An 11,611-nucleotide genomic window follows, 5' to 3' on the forward strand; every position below is an offset into this window, starting at 1 on the left:
AAATTAGACAATATGCTTCTAAATAATACATGAGCCAAAAAAGAATTTACATTGAAAAATAGAAAGTATCTTGAATTGAATAATAATGAAAACCACATATTACATTTTCGTAGGATGCTACCAAAGCGGTGCTTTGAGGAAAACGCGTACCTTTAAATCCTTATCTAAGAAAGGAATGGCATAAAAGCTCTGCCTGCACCCACCTGACTCTGTAACCCACTTGGGAGAACATACAAGCCTCCTCTTTGCTAAAGATTCACAGTCAGGGGTGAGGATGGACGATAATGTTGGTGAATGCTTTTTTTCTTCTGGGACACAGATGAAGTATTAAGGCTTTGGGACAATCAACCCCCCTTTACTTCACTTGTTCCTTCTCCCCAAGCCTCGTGGGGCTCCCCAGAATCTCCCTTATGACCTCTCTTTCTACATAGTGAGGTGCATCACAGGCAGCAAGCCCTCGATAAGTAATAGTGACAACATTGCAATAAAAGTCTTCATAGCTGCTCCTGGCTTAAAAATAAGTTTATGCTCACTGAAAAACAAAGACAAAAGCAGAAGTGTACAATCCACTACTTTCCAGAGATAGGTGTTCCTTCATAGTTTTTTCTGAATATAAACCGACATTCTTTATTTTTTTTAAATAATGAGCTATTTTTTAAAGTTGCTTTAGGTTTACAGAAAAGTTATGAAGAAATACAAGGTTCCCAGACACTCCCGCCCGCTACCACACAGTTTTACTTTACATTTCACAATCCTGTGACAATTTGTTACAATTGTTGAACCAATATTGATATCTAACCTTTTGTTTTGCTTTGTTTTAGCCGATCTGTCATGGAAGAAGTACAATTCCTTAGAGGCAAGGATGGCAAGACTCCCCTTTATATACTTCGGACTTGTCGGGACAGGCCGGTCCCTGGAGAAGGACATTGGACTTGGTAAAGTGGAGGGGCAGCGACGAAGAGGAAGGCCTTCCAAGGCATGGATGGGCACAGTGGCTGCAGCAACGGGCTCAAGCACAGGGACAGGTGTGAGGGGGCCCGGGGCAGGCAGCATTTCATTCTGTTGATCGTAAGGTCGTTGTGGGTCAGAACCAATTCAGTGGCACCTCACAGCCACCACCAGCTACTTTTTAAAATAAACAAAAATGAGATTACCCACTGGATACCGTTGCATGACTGTGCCCCCTCTTCCATTTAGCTGCGAAGGGAATGTACAGATTTCTTTTAAATAGCTTCCCAGCGCTACATGAGGTGGGTGTACCATGAAGTAGTCAGCAGAGTTTGGGGTTGCCTCTCTTTCCCATTACACATCCTTCACATCTCTCTCGGGGTGTCTGCGAGTGCCATGGAGGACAACCCAAGGCAGAGAAGCACTGGGCCAAGGGACGGGCCTGTGAGGCCTGTCACCCACAGTGGCCTTTGCCTTTCTCTCACAAAGGTGGTGTTGGTTTCCATTCCTACCCACGGAGAGTGAGATGCTTGCAGCAAACCCCATCAGAGGGAAAGGCGGGCTGTTGGTTTGCTACAGTTTCCCCAAGACAGAAGAGCTTCAAGGCTCTCTGGTCCTATGAAGAGTCACAGTATTGGAAACCCACAGGGGACAGCTATACCCTGTCCTATAGGGTTACTAACAGTCTGCATTAGTTCGATAGCAGCAAGTTAGTTGTTGTTGTTTAAGAGATTTAGAAAAGTGGCGATTATTACTCAGTCAGTGGGTGGTCGCCACAGGGGCGCTGGCCGCTCCTGGAGCTGTGGACTCACAAGACCCCCAAAAGTGCCGTGTGTGGCTCTTGGAGACTCTGAGCTAGCTCATCCATGGATTGAGCTAAGTCTCAGGCTGTCTTGAAATCCAAGAACAGCTTTGAGAAACAGGAACTCCGAGTTAGTCTCCAAATGCTCAACAAGCAAAACGAGCCCCTCCATGGAGAGAGACCTGACTACCAACCCAGGAAAGGCCATGGTGAGCGTTCCTGTGTGCATTGCTGCACAAGTCTAGACAGGCCATATCATTGCGTCATAATTGGTGAGGTCAAGAACAGAATCTTCTTGAACGTGAGTCTCAGCCTACACAAAAACCGGGCCTGCAGGCAATTATTAAAATGAAGGCCTGCCACACAGGAAGGCATTGTCCCTGCTTTTCAGGTGCTGCCCTGCCAACAGTGCGCTTCCATCAGTCACTCTGCACACCCTCCTCACAGCAAGGCATGCAGGCACTGAGCATGCGGGGTTTCTTCAATCAGACAGCTCTCCAGTATTAGCAAAGAGACCCCCAGAGCCAGGGATTTAACCTTATCACCCTCCCAACAACGAAAGTCAAAGGGCGAAGGGATTATTGAAATGGTTCCATTTGCTTCACAACAAGCAAAAACCACTGATGTCAGAGAAAGCCTGTTTTTTTATCCTAAAGCATCTAGATTACTTTTCCACATGAACCAAATTGGTGGGGAGGCCTGGTGGCTCTGTGCTTCTAGTGCTCGCCTACTAACTCAAAGGTTGGAAGCTCAAATCCACCAGCCCCTTCGAGGGATCAAGAGGCAGCTGTCAGCCTCGGTGAGGAGGACATTCTTTTAAGTCCCACGGGACACTGCTGCCCTGTCCAATCCAATCGGGTCCCTATGAGTCGGACCAGGCAACGACAACAGGCTTGGTTTGGGTGTTTAATCCAATTTGTGGAATTAATCGGATTGCTGCTTCTATTGTCATTTTATAGGTGTGATTTTTGCCACTGATTTCTCCTTGGTCTCAGTGACTTGAGAATTTTAAGTTGGAGGAGACCCGAGTGAAGAGCATTTTCATCCAAAACTTGATCCTTCTGAGGAAAAAATAAAATAAATACATATGTATGTGTGTATACACATTTCCAAACGTTTATGGAAAATTTCCATGATTTTAATTCCTTTCCATAAACTTTTTGAAGCCCCTTCATAGATAAATATACCTACAATATTTGTATATAGATATAGAAAATAGATGCACATATATACACACAATATATGTCATAAATATTTATATGGTATGTGTATATAAATATGTGGAATATATATATACATGTGCGGGAAGCATAAAAGTTTGTGGAAAATTCCATTGCCTTTTAATTCCATTTCCCCCCAAACATTTCTGATGACTCCCCATGTATTTATATATTTGAAAGTGCAGGCCTCTCGTTTTCTGGGTAAATCAGGGGGAGGTTGTGCAGGTGTGTGGAGTATTTGGAGAAACTGAGCCTTAAACTCGCCCCGACTGAACTGTGCATCTGCTACAATTTCTTCCTCCTTTCCAACCCTTTATCCTCTTGACGGCAGACTGGCATCCAAGACCACCTGGGACCACCTGGAGAAAGACCTGCGGAGCTCATTTCTATATATTCTCTCCTTCTGGTAAAATATTTATTGGAACGGTGCTGAGCGAGAAGCCTTCCTCTGGTTCAGAAATCGCTCTCCTGTAAACACAGTGACCTGGGGTGCGGGATGCCACGGGAGATGGGAGAAAAGAAATAAATAGCAGACCCAGATTATGCACGAGCTGCAGCTTCGAGGGGAAATGCAGCGGCGAGCTGGAAGCACCTCCGGGGTGGAACACGAACAAACCTGTGCTCCAAGGGAGATGAAAAATGACGGCGAGAAAAAGGTTCAGCTCCTTGGGCTGCGGACACGGGGCTTGTATTGGCTAATGTTTTTACGGCAATATTGCTTGGAAGGGAAAACTCTTATCCTGGTCTAGATGAACCAACGGGAAATTGTTAGATAGCCGGAAAGAAAAAGGATGCTGATTGTACCCCGCCCCCAACACCTGCCCCAATAAAACAGGGACTGGGAGTGTGTAGGAAGGTTCTAGAAGCAGGGCCACTCACCATTGATAAGACCGTATTTCTGTGCCAAGAGAGCAGCCTGCAGACTTTTCCCGCTGCCCACTGGTCCACAAAGCAGCACTCTCGGGGTGAATGGGGCATTAGAGCGATGGTTGGTTTGGACATAGGTCAGAGCTGCAAAGAGAGGATACAAGGATAACAAAGCCATCCCACATAAAGGAAACCCCATAACTACACCTTTGCTTTCGCTCTTGTCACGGCAGCGATGGCTTCTCTCTTCCCAGCAGCACGGGGTCAAGCTGGGGAAGAAAGGTTCTCTCTTCAGACCTGGTCCCCACGGAGGGGAGAGGGCGACAAAATCCGCACATGGCTTCCCTCTTGACACACCCTGGGGTTCCTCTAAAACACAGGGGTGCCTGTACTTCTGCCAATTTGAATGGGTGCTGGGGGTGGTGTGGTGGAGGGGAGGGGAGAGGGGAGATGGGATGGGGGTTGGTGTAGGGATGGCCCTGGTCCCGGAATGTGAGATGGTACAGTCTGGGGTTGGGATGGCTTCCAGACTGAATGTGAGCGGAGCCTTAAACAGGATGCTGTGTGGACCAGGCAGCTTTCCTGAAGGAGGCCTGCTTTGATATATGTGGCAGGCCGAGCGGGAGCCGGGCACGCAGGGACTTCTAAAGGACTCAGGAGTTGGTGGAGAATAATGTGTGCAGCTGCACCCTGGTGACACCAACTTTGCTGCAAGTCTCCAAAGAGGCGGTGATCAAATAGGTCACTGGAGCGGACAGGTTGAGCCGCTCTGCCCTGGCCTGTGGTGTGGCCCTGGCATTTGATGAACAAAGAGAAGTGGAATGGCAGAGGGGGGAGGCTCCAGCAAGAAGGTTACCCACACAGTGGGGGCGCTGGATGCCAAGAAGTCATGGGAAACAGGGACTGAACATCAAACCAGTCCCCTCCCACCTGGGTGCAAGAACAGGCTGATTAGGCTATAAAAGGGCAGCCATTTGGACAACTGAGCTTGGGGGGTGGGGTGGGGGGAGGGCTGAGCCAGTTTCAGCTTCCCGAAGCCCCAGCCTGCTCACTTCAAAGCAGCCTCCTTTCCCAGGCCTGCCCTGATGCAATGCGAGGGCCCAGACCCTCCTGTATGAGGATGGTGACTCTGTGATACCTTCCTGCCGACTTGCCTCCTAAGGATTCTGTCCTGGGCCAGGGGCTCAGCCCACATGCCCGCCTTCAGAGACTTAGTCGTCCTGGAGCCGTTTACAGGTGTGGCAGGGTGTTTCGACCGCAGCACTATGGATATTTGGGGCCCGATGATTCTCTGGGGTTAGGGGAGAGCTAGCCTGGGCATCACACAGTGCTGAATCCATTAGATACCAAGCACCACACCCCAAGGTTGTGATAACCCCAAATCTCTCTAGATAGGGTCAGAAGTCCCCTGGGTTGTGGGGGGACAAACTGATCCTCCTTGGAGAGGTATTGGGATGCGTTCAGGGTGCCAACATTGAAGGCTGGAATCTCTGTGGGATCTTTAAACCAGATCAGTAGCGATACTAGGACCTCTCCTTCCTAGAACTAGAGTGGAGGGAAGCCAACAGGCTGTCTGAAAGGGGATGATGAGCACCACCAATAGCTCTTTTTCATCCCAAGCTGAACACTCCTCTCTTGGGACGCGTTCAACAATCCCAAGAGAGATGGGCTCTTTTTGCCCCCCATTATAGGGATGAGTGAGCTGGTCATAGTGGTGATGCCTGGGACTATGATCCGAAAGGTCGGCAGTTCAAAACCACCAGCAGCTCCGCTACAGAAAGACGGGGCTTTCTTCTCTCATAAACAGTTACAGCCTCGGAACCTCACGGGGGAAGTTCTACCCTGTCCTACAGAGTCACTGTGAGTCGGCATCCACACGAAGGCCATGATCTGGTTTGGGGGGAACTGCCCTCAGGGTGCTGGCAGGGCTGTGATCTGTGGCAGCTCTCCCCCACCCGTTGTCACACTTCTGCCCAAGGTGGGACACCCAAAGAAGCCACCCAAGCCAAGCTCTGTCCTCTCAGGCCTTCGTAACCCAGTGCATCTGGAAAGCACAAATCCTATCGGCAAAGCAGCCTGCTTACAAATGATGCTTAATTTACAGTAAATAACTAAGTTAATTAGAAGTAATGATCCCCCAGACAGGCTCAACTTCTAATTATTCTTTTTAAAAATGTGTGGTTGCTGGATGTACTGCGGAGAGATTAGGAGCACAACACAGAGAAAATTTTGCATTTCAGTTTTCAATTTCTCTCTCTGCATTATTAATTAATAGTAATTAATATTCAGGCACTCACATTTTTATTTACAATTCGGGGCATGAATTCTTTATGAACGATCATATGAACTTTTAAATTTAATTAAGTAATTTGGAAGTAATTAATGTGTAAATTCAGAACCGTGGCATAAGATAAATGCTGTGGTTGTTTATCTTGTACGAGTGGAGTAGGTTTGCGACTGAAGGCCCTTCTGAGATGCAGAAGCGCTGGTAAGCTGTAAGGCACCACGAGCCTGGCATTTTTAAAAAGTAGCCTTCGTTCCCGGATGCCCATGGTCCAGATGGGCCCCGTCAAAGAGTGCGCCCAGGAGACTCCTGTTTCTGAGCCCTGCGCAGCACCTCCAGCAGCTGAGGTCCAGGGTAAGTGTCTGGCTGGGCTCGAGGCTGGAGTCGAGAGAGCATCAACTCTCTGCTACCAAAATGGGACATCCTGGGCAGGCCACTAGAGAAGGTCAGGAGAAAGGACACTGCGAGGAGCCAAGTGTCTAAAGGATGGGTGGTCGTTCATCTGTTTGTTTGTTTGTTTGTTTGTTTGTTTGTTTGTTAATGCAGTCGAGTTTCTCGCATTTGGGGAAGTCGCAGGGGTCAGCACATCCGCAGTGCAATGGATAAACCTCGCCCTGGGAAAACCACCTTCCTAATCATGGTGTCTCCCCCGCCAGGTAAGTAGCGGTCGTTCACCTGTTTCACTGAGTGCAAACAGACGATGTGCGTCCTGTGCCTGGCACTGCCAGGAAGGGGACCACTGGGGGGGGAGACACGGGAAGCTTAGCAAGACCTTTTACAAATTATACAGCTACTCAAGAAGATGCAAAAAATTATACAGCTACTCAAGAAGATGGTAAAGGCCCACTGTGGAAAAACGGATGAAAGACTTTGGTATACACACACCGTGGAATACGATGCATTGCTAAAGAACAGCAAAGACACTGTGTGAATCACCTCATGACACGGGAGGACTTAGAGGACACTGTGCTGAGTGGAGAAGGCAAACACAAAGGGGCGAGAGCTGTCTGAGAACCTTCTTACTGAGAACATCAAGACGAGACTTTCAGATCCACAGAAACCAGTTCTACCTTACAAATCCGGCTAAGCCAGAGCATGTACACAGGTACAGGTAAGAGCTGGAAACACAGGGAATCCAGGACAAATTAAACCCCTCAGGACCAATATTGAGAGTATTAATACCAGGAGGGTAGAGGGAAGGTCGGGGTAGTAAGGGGGAACTGATCACAATGATCTACATATAACCCCCTCCCAGGGGGTCAGACAACAGAAAAGTGGGTGAAGGGAGACATCAGACAGTGTAAGACATGACAAAATAATAATAATTTATAAATTATCAAGGGTTCATGCAGGAGGGAGGGGGGAAAAAGAGAAGCTGACAGCAAGGGCTCACCTAGGAAGCAAGAGTTTTGAGAATGAGGATGGCAACAAATGTACAAATGTGCTTGACACAATGGATGGATGGATGGATTGTGATAAGAGTTGTGCAAGTCCCCAGTAAAATTATTTTTTTAAAAAGAAAAGAAACCAGTTCAGATAGTTACCAGGGATGCGTGGAGAAGCAGTGGGCCAGAGGGTAAGTGGTGAAGTGGGAGCTAATACACGACAGGGGTGGGGGTGGGAGACAGGGCGGATGGGAAAAGGCGGAGGAGCGATGGGAAACAGAGGAAGCCACAGAGGAAGCCGGGAGGTTTGATACAGTGTTTACAACAGTGAATGCCGAAACAACGATGTCTGTAAAACCACACCCAATTCACAATTTAAAAGAGAAAAATGCTACAGCTCCTTGGGGATAGAAGGATTGCAATTTGCCCTTCCCCTCTGGATATTGAACTATGAAAATAACAGGAACACTTGAGGGTTATTGAGGTCTTTCTCTGAACCAGCACTGGTCTCAGCGCTCTGGGTGCATGACGTGCAGAATCTCAGTTAATCCTCACCTAAACCAGGGACGATTTTTGCTTTCATTTTAAGGATGACAAAATTTAGGCTCAGTGGACTTAGGAGAGTTGCAGCTGGCATGTGGTGAGGGCAGACTTGGACACATATGACTGGACCCTCAAAGTCTTGGCGTTAGCGTCGTCCTTAGAACTGGCTCTCCCTTCTCTCTCATGGTCAGTCCCAAACTCCTTGCTGCCAGGACCCCTGTACTCCATCCCTCACCCTTTCTCCTCCACCCCCTAAACTTTCAAATCTGCCATGGGACCCAAAATCTGTCCACATCTGAGTGGAGAACACGAGCCCAGGGCCTCCATGTGGCCCACTCCCAGGCATCCCTTCAGTGACCCTGAGCAGGGACTCTGGGTGGATGCGGTCCACTGCCACACTGGGTGATGGCCAGGTAAGGAGGGTAGGTGTGTGGGACGCTTGCTCACTGGATACACATCTGGGGAGAGGAGCCCAGAGGGCAGGCAAGTGGAGCTGTCCCTCTGTGTTTACCCTGGTAGAAGACATCCACACAAGGCTGGTCAGAACTGATGACTTTGAGGATTTTGGGGTAAGAGGGGATGATCTTGACAATGTTCCTGTGATAGTCCAGCAGTTTCCGAGCCGTCTCCAGCTCTGAGATGCCCTCCGGTGCCATCAGTCGATTCTGGACCTCAGGTTCTGGGGGCCAGTCAAAGGTGGTGTGATAGATCTCTGTAACGGAGAGAGGGGTGGTCAGAATCACCTCGGGCATGCAGTAGCTTACGCAATTAGGTGGCTGCGTCTGACCTGGGGGCTTGTTGTCCCGGAGGCGAGAGTCTGTGAACTCTAGCCGCCAGAGATCGGCCAGGGTGGCTCACCACAAAAGGATGCAGCTGCCCAACACCAGTGATGCATAGCAAGGGTGCCTCGTAACTATTACAATAACATCATCACCAGGCTGGATGCCAGAGTAATGGAGGCAGCGGTGCATTTGTGAATGCCAGGCTGCTGACCACAAAGTCAGTGTTTCAAAGCGACTAGCTGCTCTGCAGGAGAAAGAGGAAGCTGTCTGTTCCCATAAAGATTTACGGTCTCTGATTGTGATGATGTGCAGACAACTCTTTTAAAACGTGATTTAACCATGGAAGTATATGATATGTGAATCGTATATCAAGAAAACTTCTAAACAACAGAAAAAGAAATCGCACTTGACCAATGGTTACCGCGGATGAAGGAGAAAGCGTTGCTGCTTGGGGGGCTTGAGCTGATGTTAATGGCGATGGAATAATTTAGAAAAGGATATCAATAATGGATGGACAATATGAAGAGTACAGTGGATGGCACTGGATTATACATGTAGAAGTTGTGGAACTGGAGTCTGTTTCGTTGTGTGTATTTTTGCCACAATTAGGGGGAAATAATTACATGAATAACAATGAGTACAAGGAAGAAAAATATGCTCTAGAATTGAATGTGGTCAAAATGGTGCAACTCTTCTCGGTATGGTTGGATTATTGAATGGTATGACATGTGGATGAAGGGTTAATAAAACTGTTTAAAACATAAAAAGAGTTACAGCCTTGGGAACCCTACCTAAGGCTACATGAGTGGAGTGAACTTGTTGGCAGCAGGTGTGGGTCTGGCGGACTCAGAGCTCAGTCTCAGAGCAGTCCTACCATAAGGTAAGGTGTTTGGGTTTTCATCTCCGTGTACTCATGAGAAAACTGAGGCTCAGACACGCTGGACAACGTATCTCAGGTCATCAAGCTAGGAAGACCAGGGCCAGGAAGCCACAAAGCCAGATCTGTCTGTCCCCCACCCCCACACACCCCATCCCACCCCCACCCCAGAGCCTGAGCTCAAGAGGTCAGAAGGGCTCTCCCATACATAATGGACTGCCCTTTCATAGAGGGCCAGTTCAAGGGCACCCCACAGCGCTCGCTCGTCAATTCTCCCAGATAATCTCCATGCCTCGCTCTCTAGCTGCCCGTGTTGGAGCCATGAGCACACATCTCAGAGAACAAGGCGTACACAAGAAGGCAGAGATGGCTTCCCTGGTTCCTAAAGGCCGGAAGCGGGCTCATCAGAAGGTGAGCCAAATCTCAGGTGCCCGAGTATCCTGATCCAAGCCCTGGCCTGGCTCTGCCATGGTGGGGGCACAGCCTCTAACCCTTCATCTGCTGAGTTTTTTTATCCTCTGAGCACCTTTCAGCTCCGAGTCCAGCCTGCTACACTTGAGCCTCAGTCTGCCTGTGTGACCTCCCATGAGCCCTCTTGCTTATTAATGCCTGGAACATAGTAAGTGCTCAGTAGGTGGAAGGTGGCGGTGTCACTGGGATGATCTCAAAGCCCATCAAAGTGAGGCAGGAAGCGATGGCTGCATGCAGGTGACCGTACCGCCAGTTTGAGGGTCGATCCTCTTCCCCCCGTTTCGTTCAATCAGGACCAAGTCTGGTGCGCTCAGCACAACTGGACAGAGGAGAGAAAGAGTGTGTTGAGCAGCAGGTCCCAGACATCAGCATCCCTGGACCTGCCTTATGCTTCTCTTGTGTAACGACATTAAAGCTAGCACCATCCCCGTTCCTGTGAATTCCGACAAGAAAAGGCTTCTTAGCAGGAAAACACAGAGCGCATGATGGTCTCAGGACCGAGGCCGCTCTTCTGTTCTGTGGATTTAGCTTATAGCATGTGCTTACCCTCCCCCAACTGCCCCCACTGCTTTTTCTCGCTTTGCCAAGGGCCCACCAAGCCTTCTTCTTTTTGAAGGATGCCTGGGCTGAAGCTGGGTACTGGGAAGCCAGTAACACAGATCAGAGTGGTCGCGCACTCACTCACTCACTTACTCTCCATGGCTCCCATGGGGCCTGGGGACCAAAGCTCAGGTGGGAGGGCCCCAACAGTGAGGCTACTCACCAACGTGTCTGGGGGTGATCCCAAGGGTCTGTATTAGCAGAACCTGCTCCCGGGTTTCAGGGATACCATCCAGAATCCAGCCCTAGACCGACAATAGGAAAGATGCTCAATTAAAAAAGTATATCTATGCAGGTCAGACCACAGACCCAAACGAGCCACTGTCAGCCTATCTTTTCCCAAGCTGCACATATAAATTTTTTTTTTTTCCCCTAGAGAGAAAAAGACCCCCTCTCTACATACCATTTTGTCATCTTTTCTCTTTCTGTAGCATAACATTTCCTGACCATCTTCCCAGGACACACATTTTTCATCGTTGTCTACCATGCATGAACTGACATGTGCCCGATGGCAGTGAGTCCCCTCTGTCATTGTTGTTAGCTGGACTCCCTGTCTTATTTAAATGGAGGCATACTTGCACATACATTTTGATGCACATCCAGTAGCCCCAAGGGACATCTCCAAAAGTTGAAATGTGGCTTTTTTACAGCTTCCAAGACATCATTTTGCCACATCACTCTATAAAATGGCCCATCCCAGTGGCAGAATGACCATTTGCCTACACTCTTCGCCAATCTTGGAGGGGAAAAAAAAAATCTCTGGAGAAAAACATGATCATTGATTTACATTTCTTTGATTATTGGTACGGACCAATTTTCTTCTTCTTCTTTT

At 48.6% G+C, this 11,611-nt stretch overlaps 1 protein-coding gene and 1 pseudogene across 1 annotated transcript in view; both read right to left on the bottom strand.

Moving 5' to 3' along the window:
* Positions 1-11,611, bottom strand: part of AK8 (adenylate kinase 8) — a 174,143-nt gene that overhangs the window by 108,754 nt on the left and 53,778 nt on the right. The window contains exons 6-9 of the mRNA XM_004713319.2: positions 10,943-11,024; positions 10,427-10,498; positions 8,561-8,761; positions 3,850-3,981 (exon numbers count right to left, since the gene is read on the bottom strand). Of these exons, the coding sequence (XP_004713376.1) occupies positions 3,850-3,981; positions 8,561-8,761; positions 10,427-10,498; positions 10,943-11,024 (487 nt within the window). The remainder of the gene's footprint in view (positions 1-3,849; positions 3,982-8,560; positions 8,762-10,426; positions 10,499-10,942; positions 11,025-11,611) is intronic.
* LOC115869158 lies at positions 6,658-6,785 on the bottom strand (annotated as a pseudogene).

This window comes from Echinops telfairi, unplaced genomic scaffold (genome assembly GCF_000313985.2).
Source record: "Echinops telfairi isolate 266 unplaced genomic scaffold, ASM31398v2 ScPeMD7_22;HRSCAF=79, whole genome shotgun sequence".
Taxonomy (NCBI): Eukaryota; Metazoa; Chordata; class Mammalia; order Afrosoricida; family Tenrecidae; genus Echinops; species Echinops telfairi.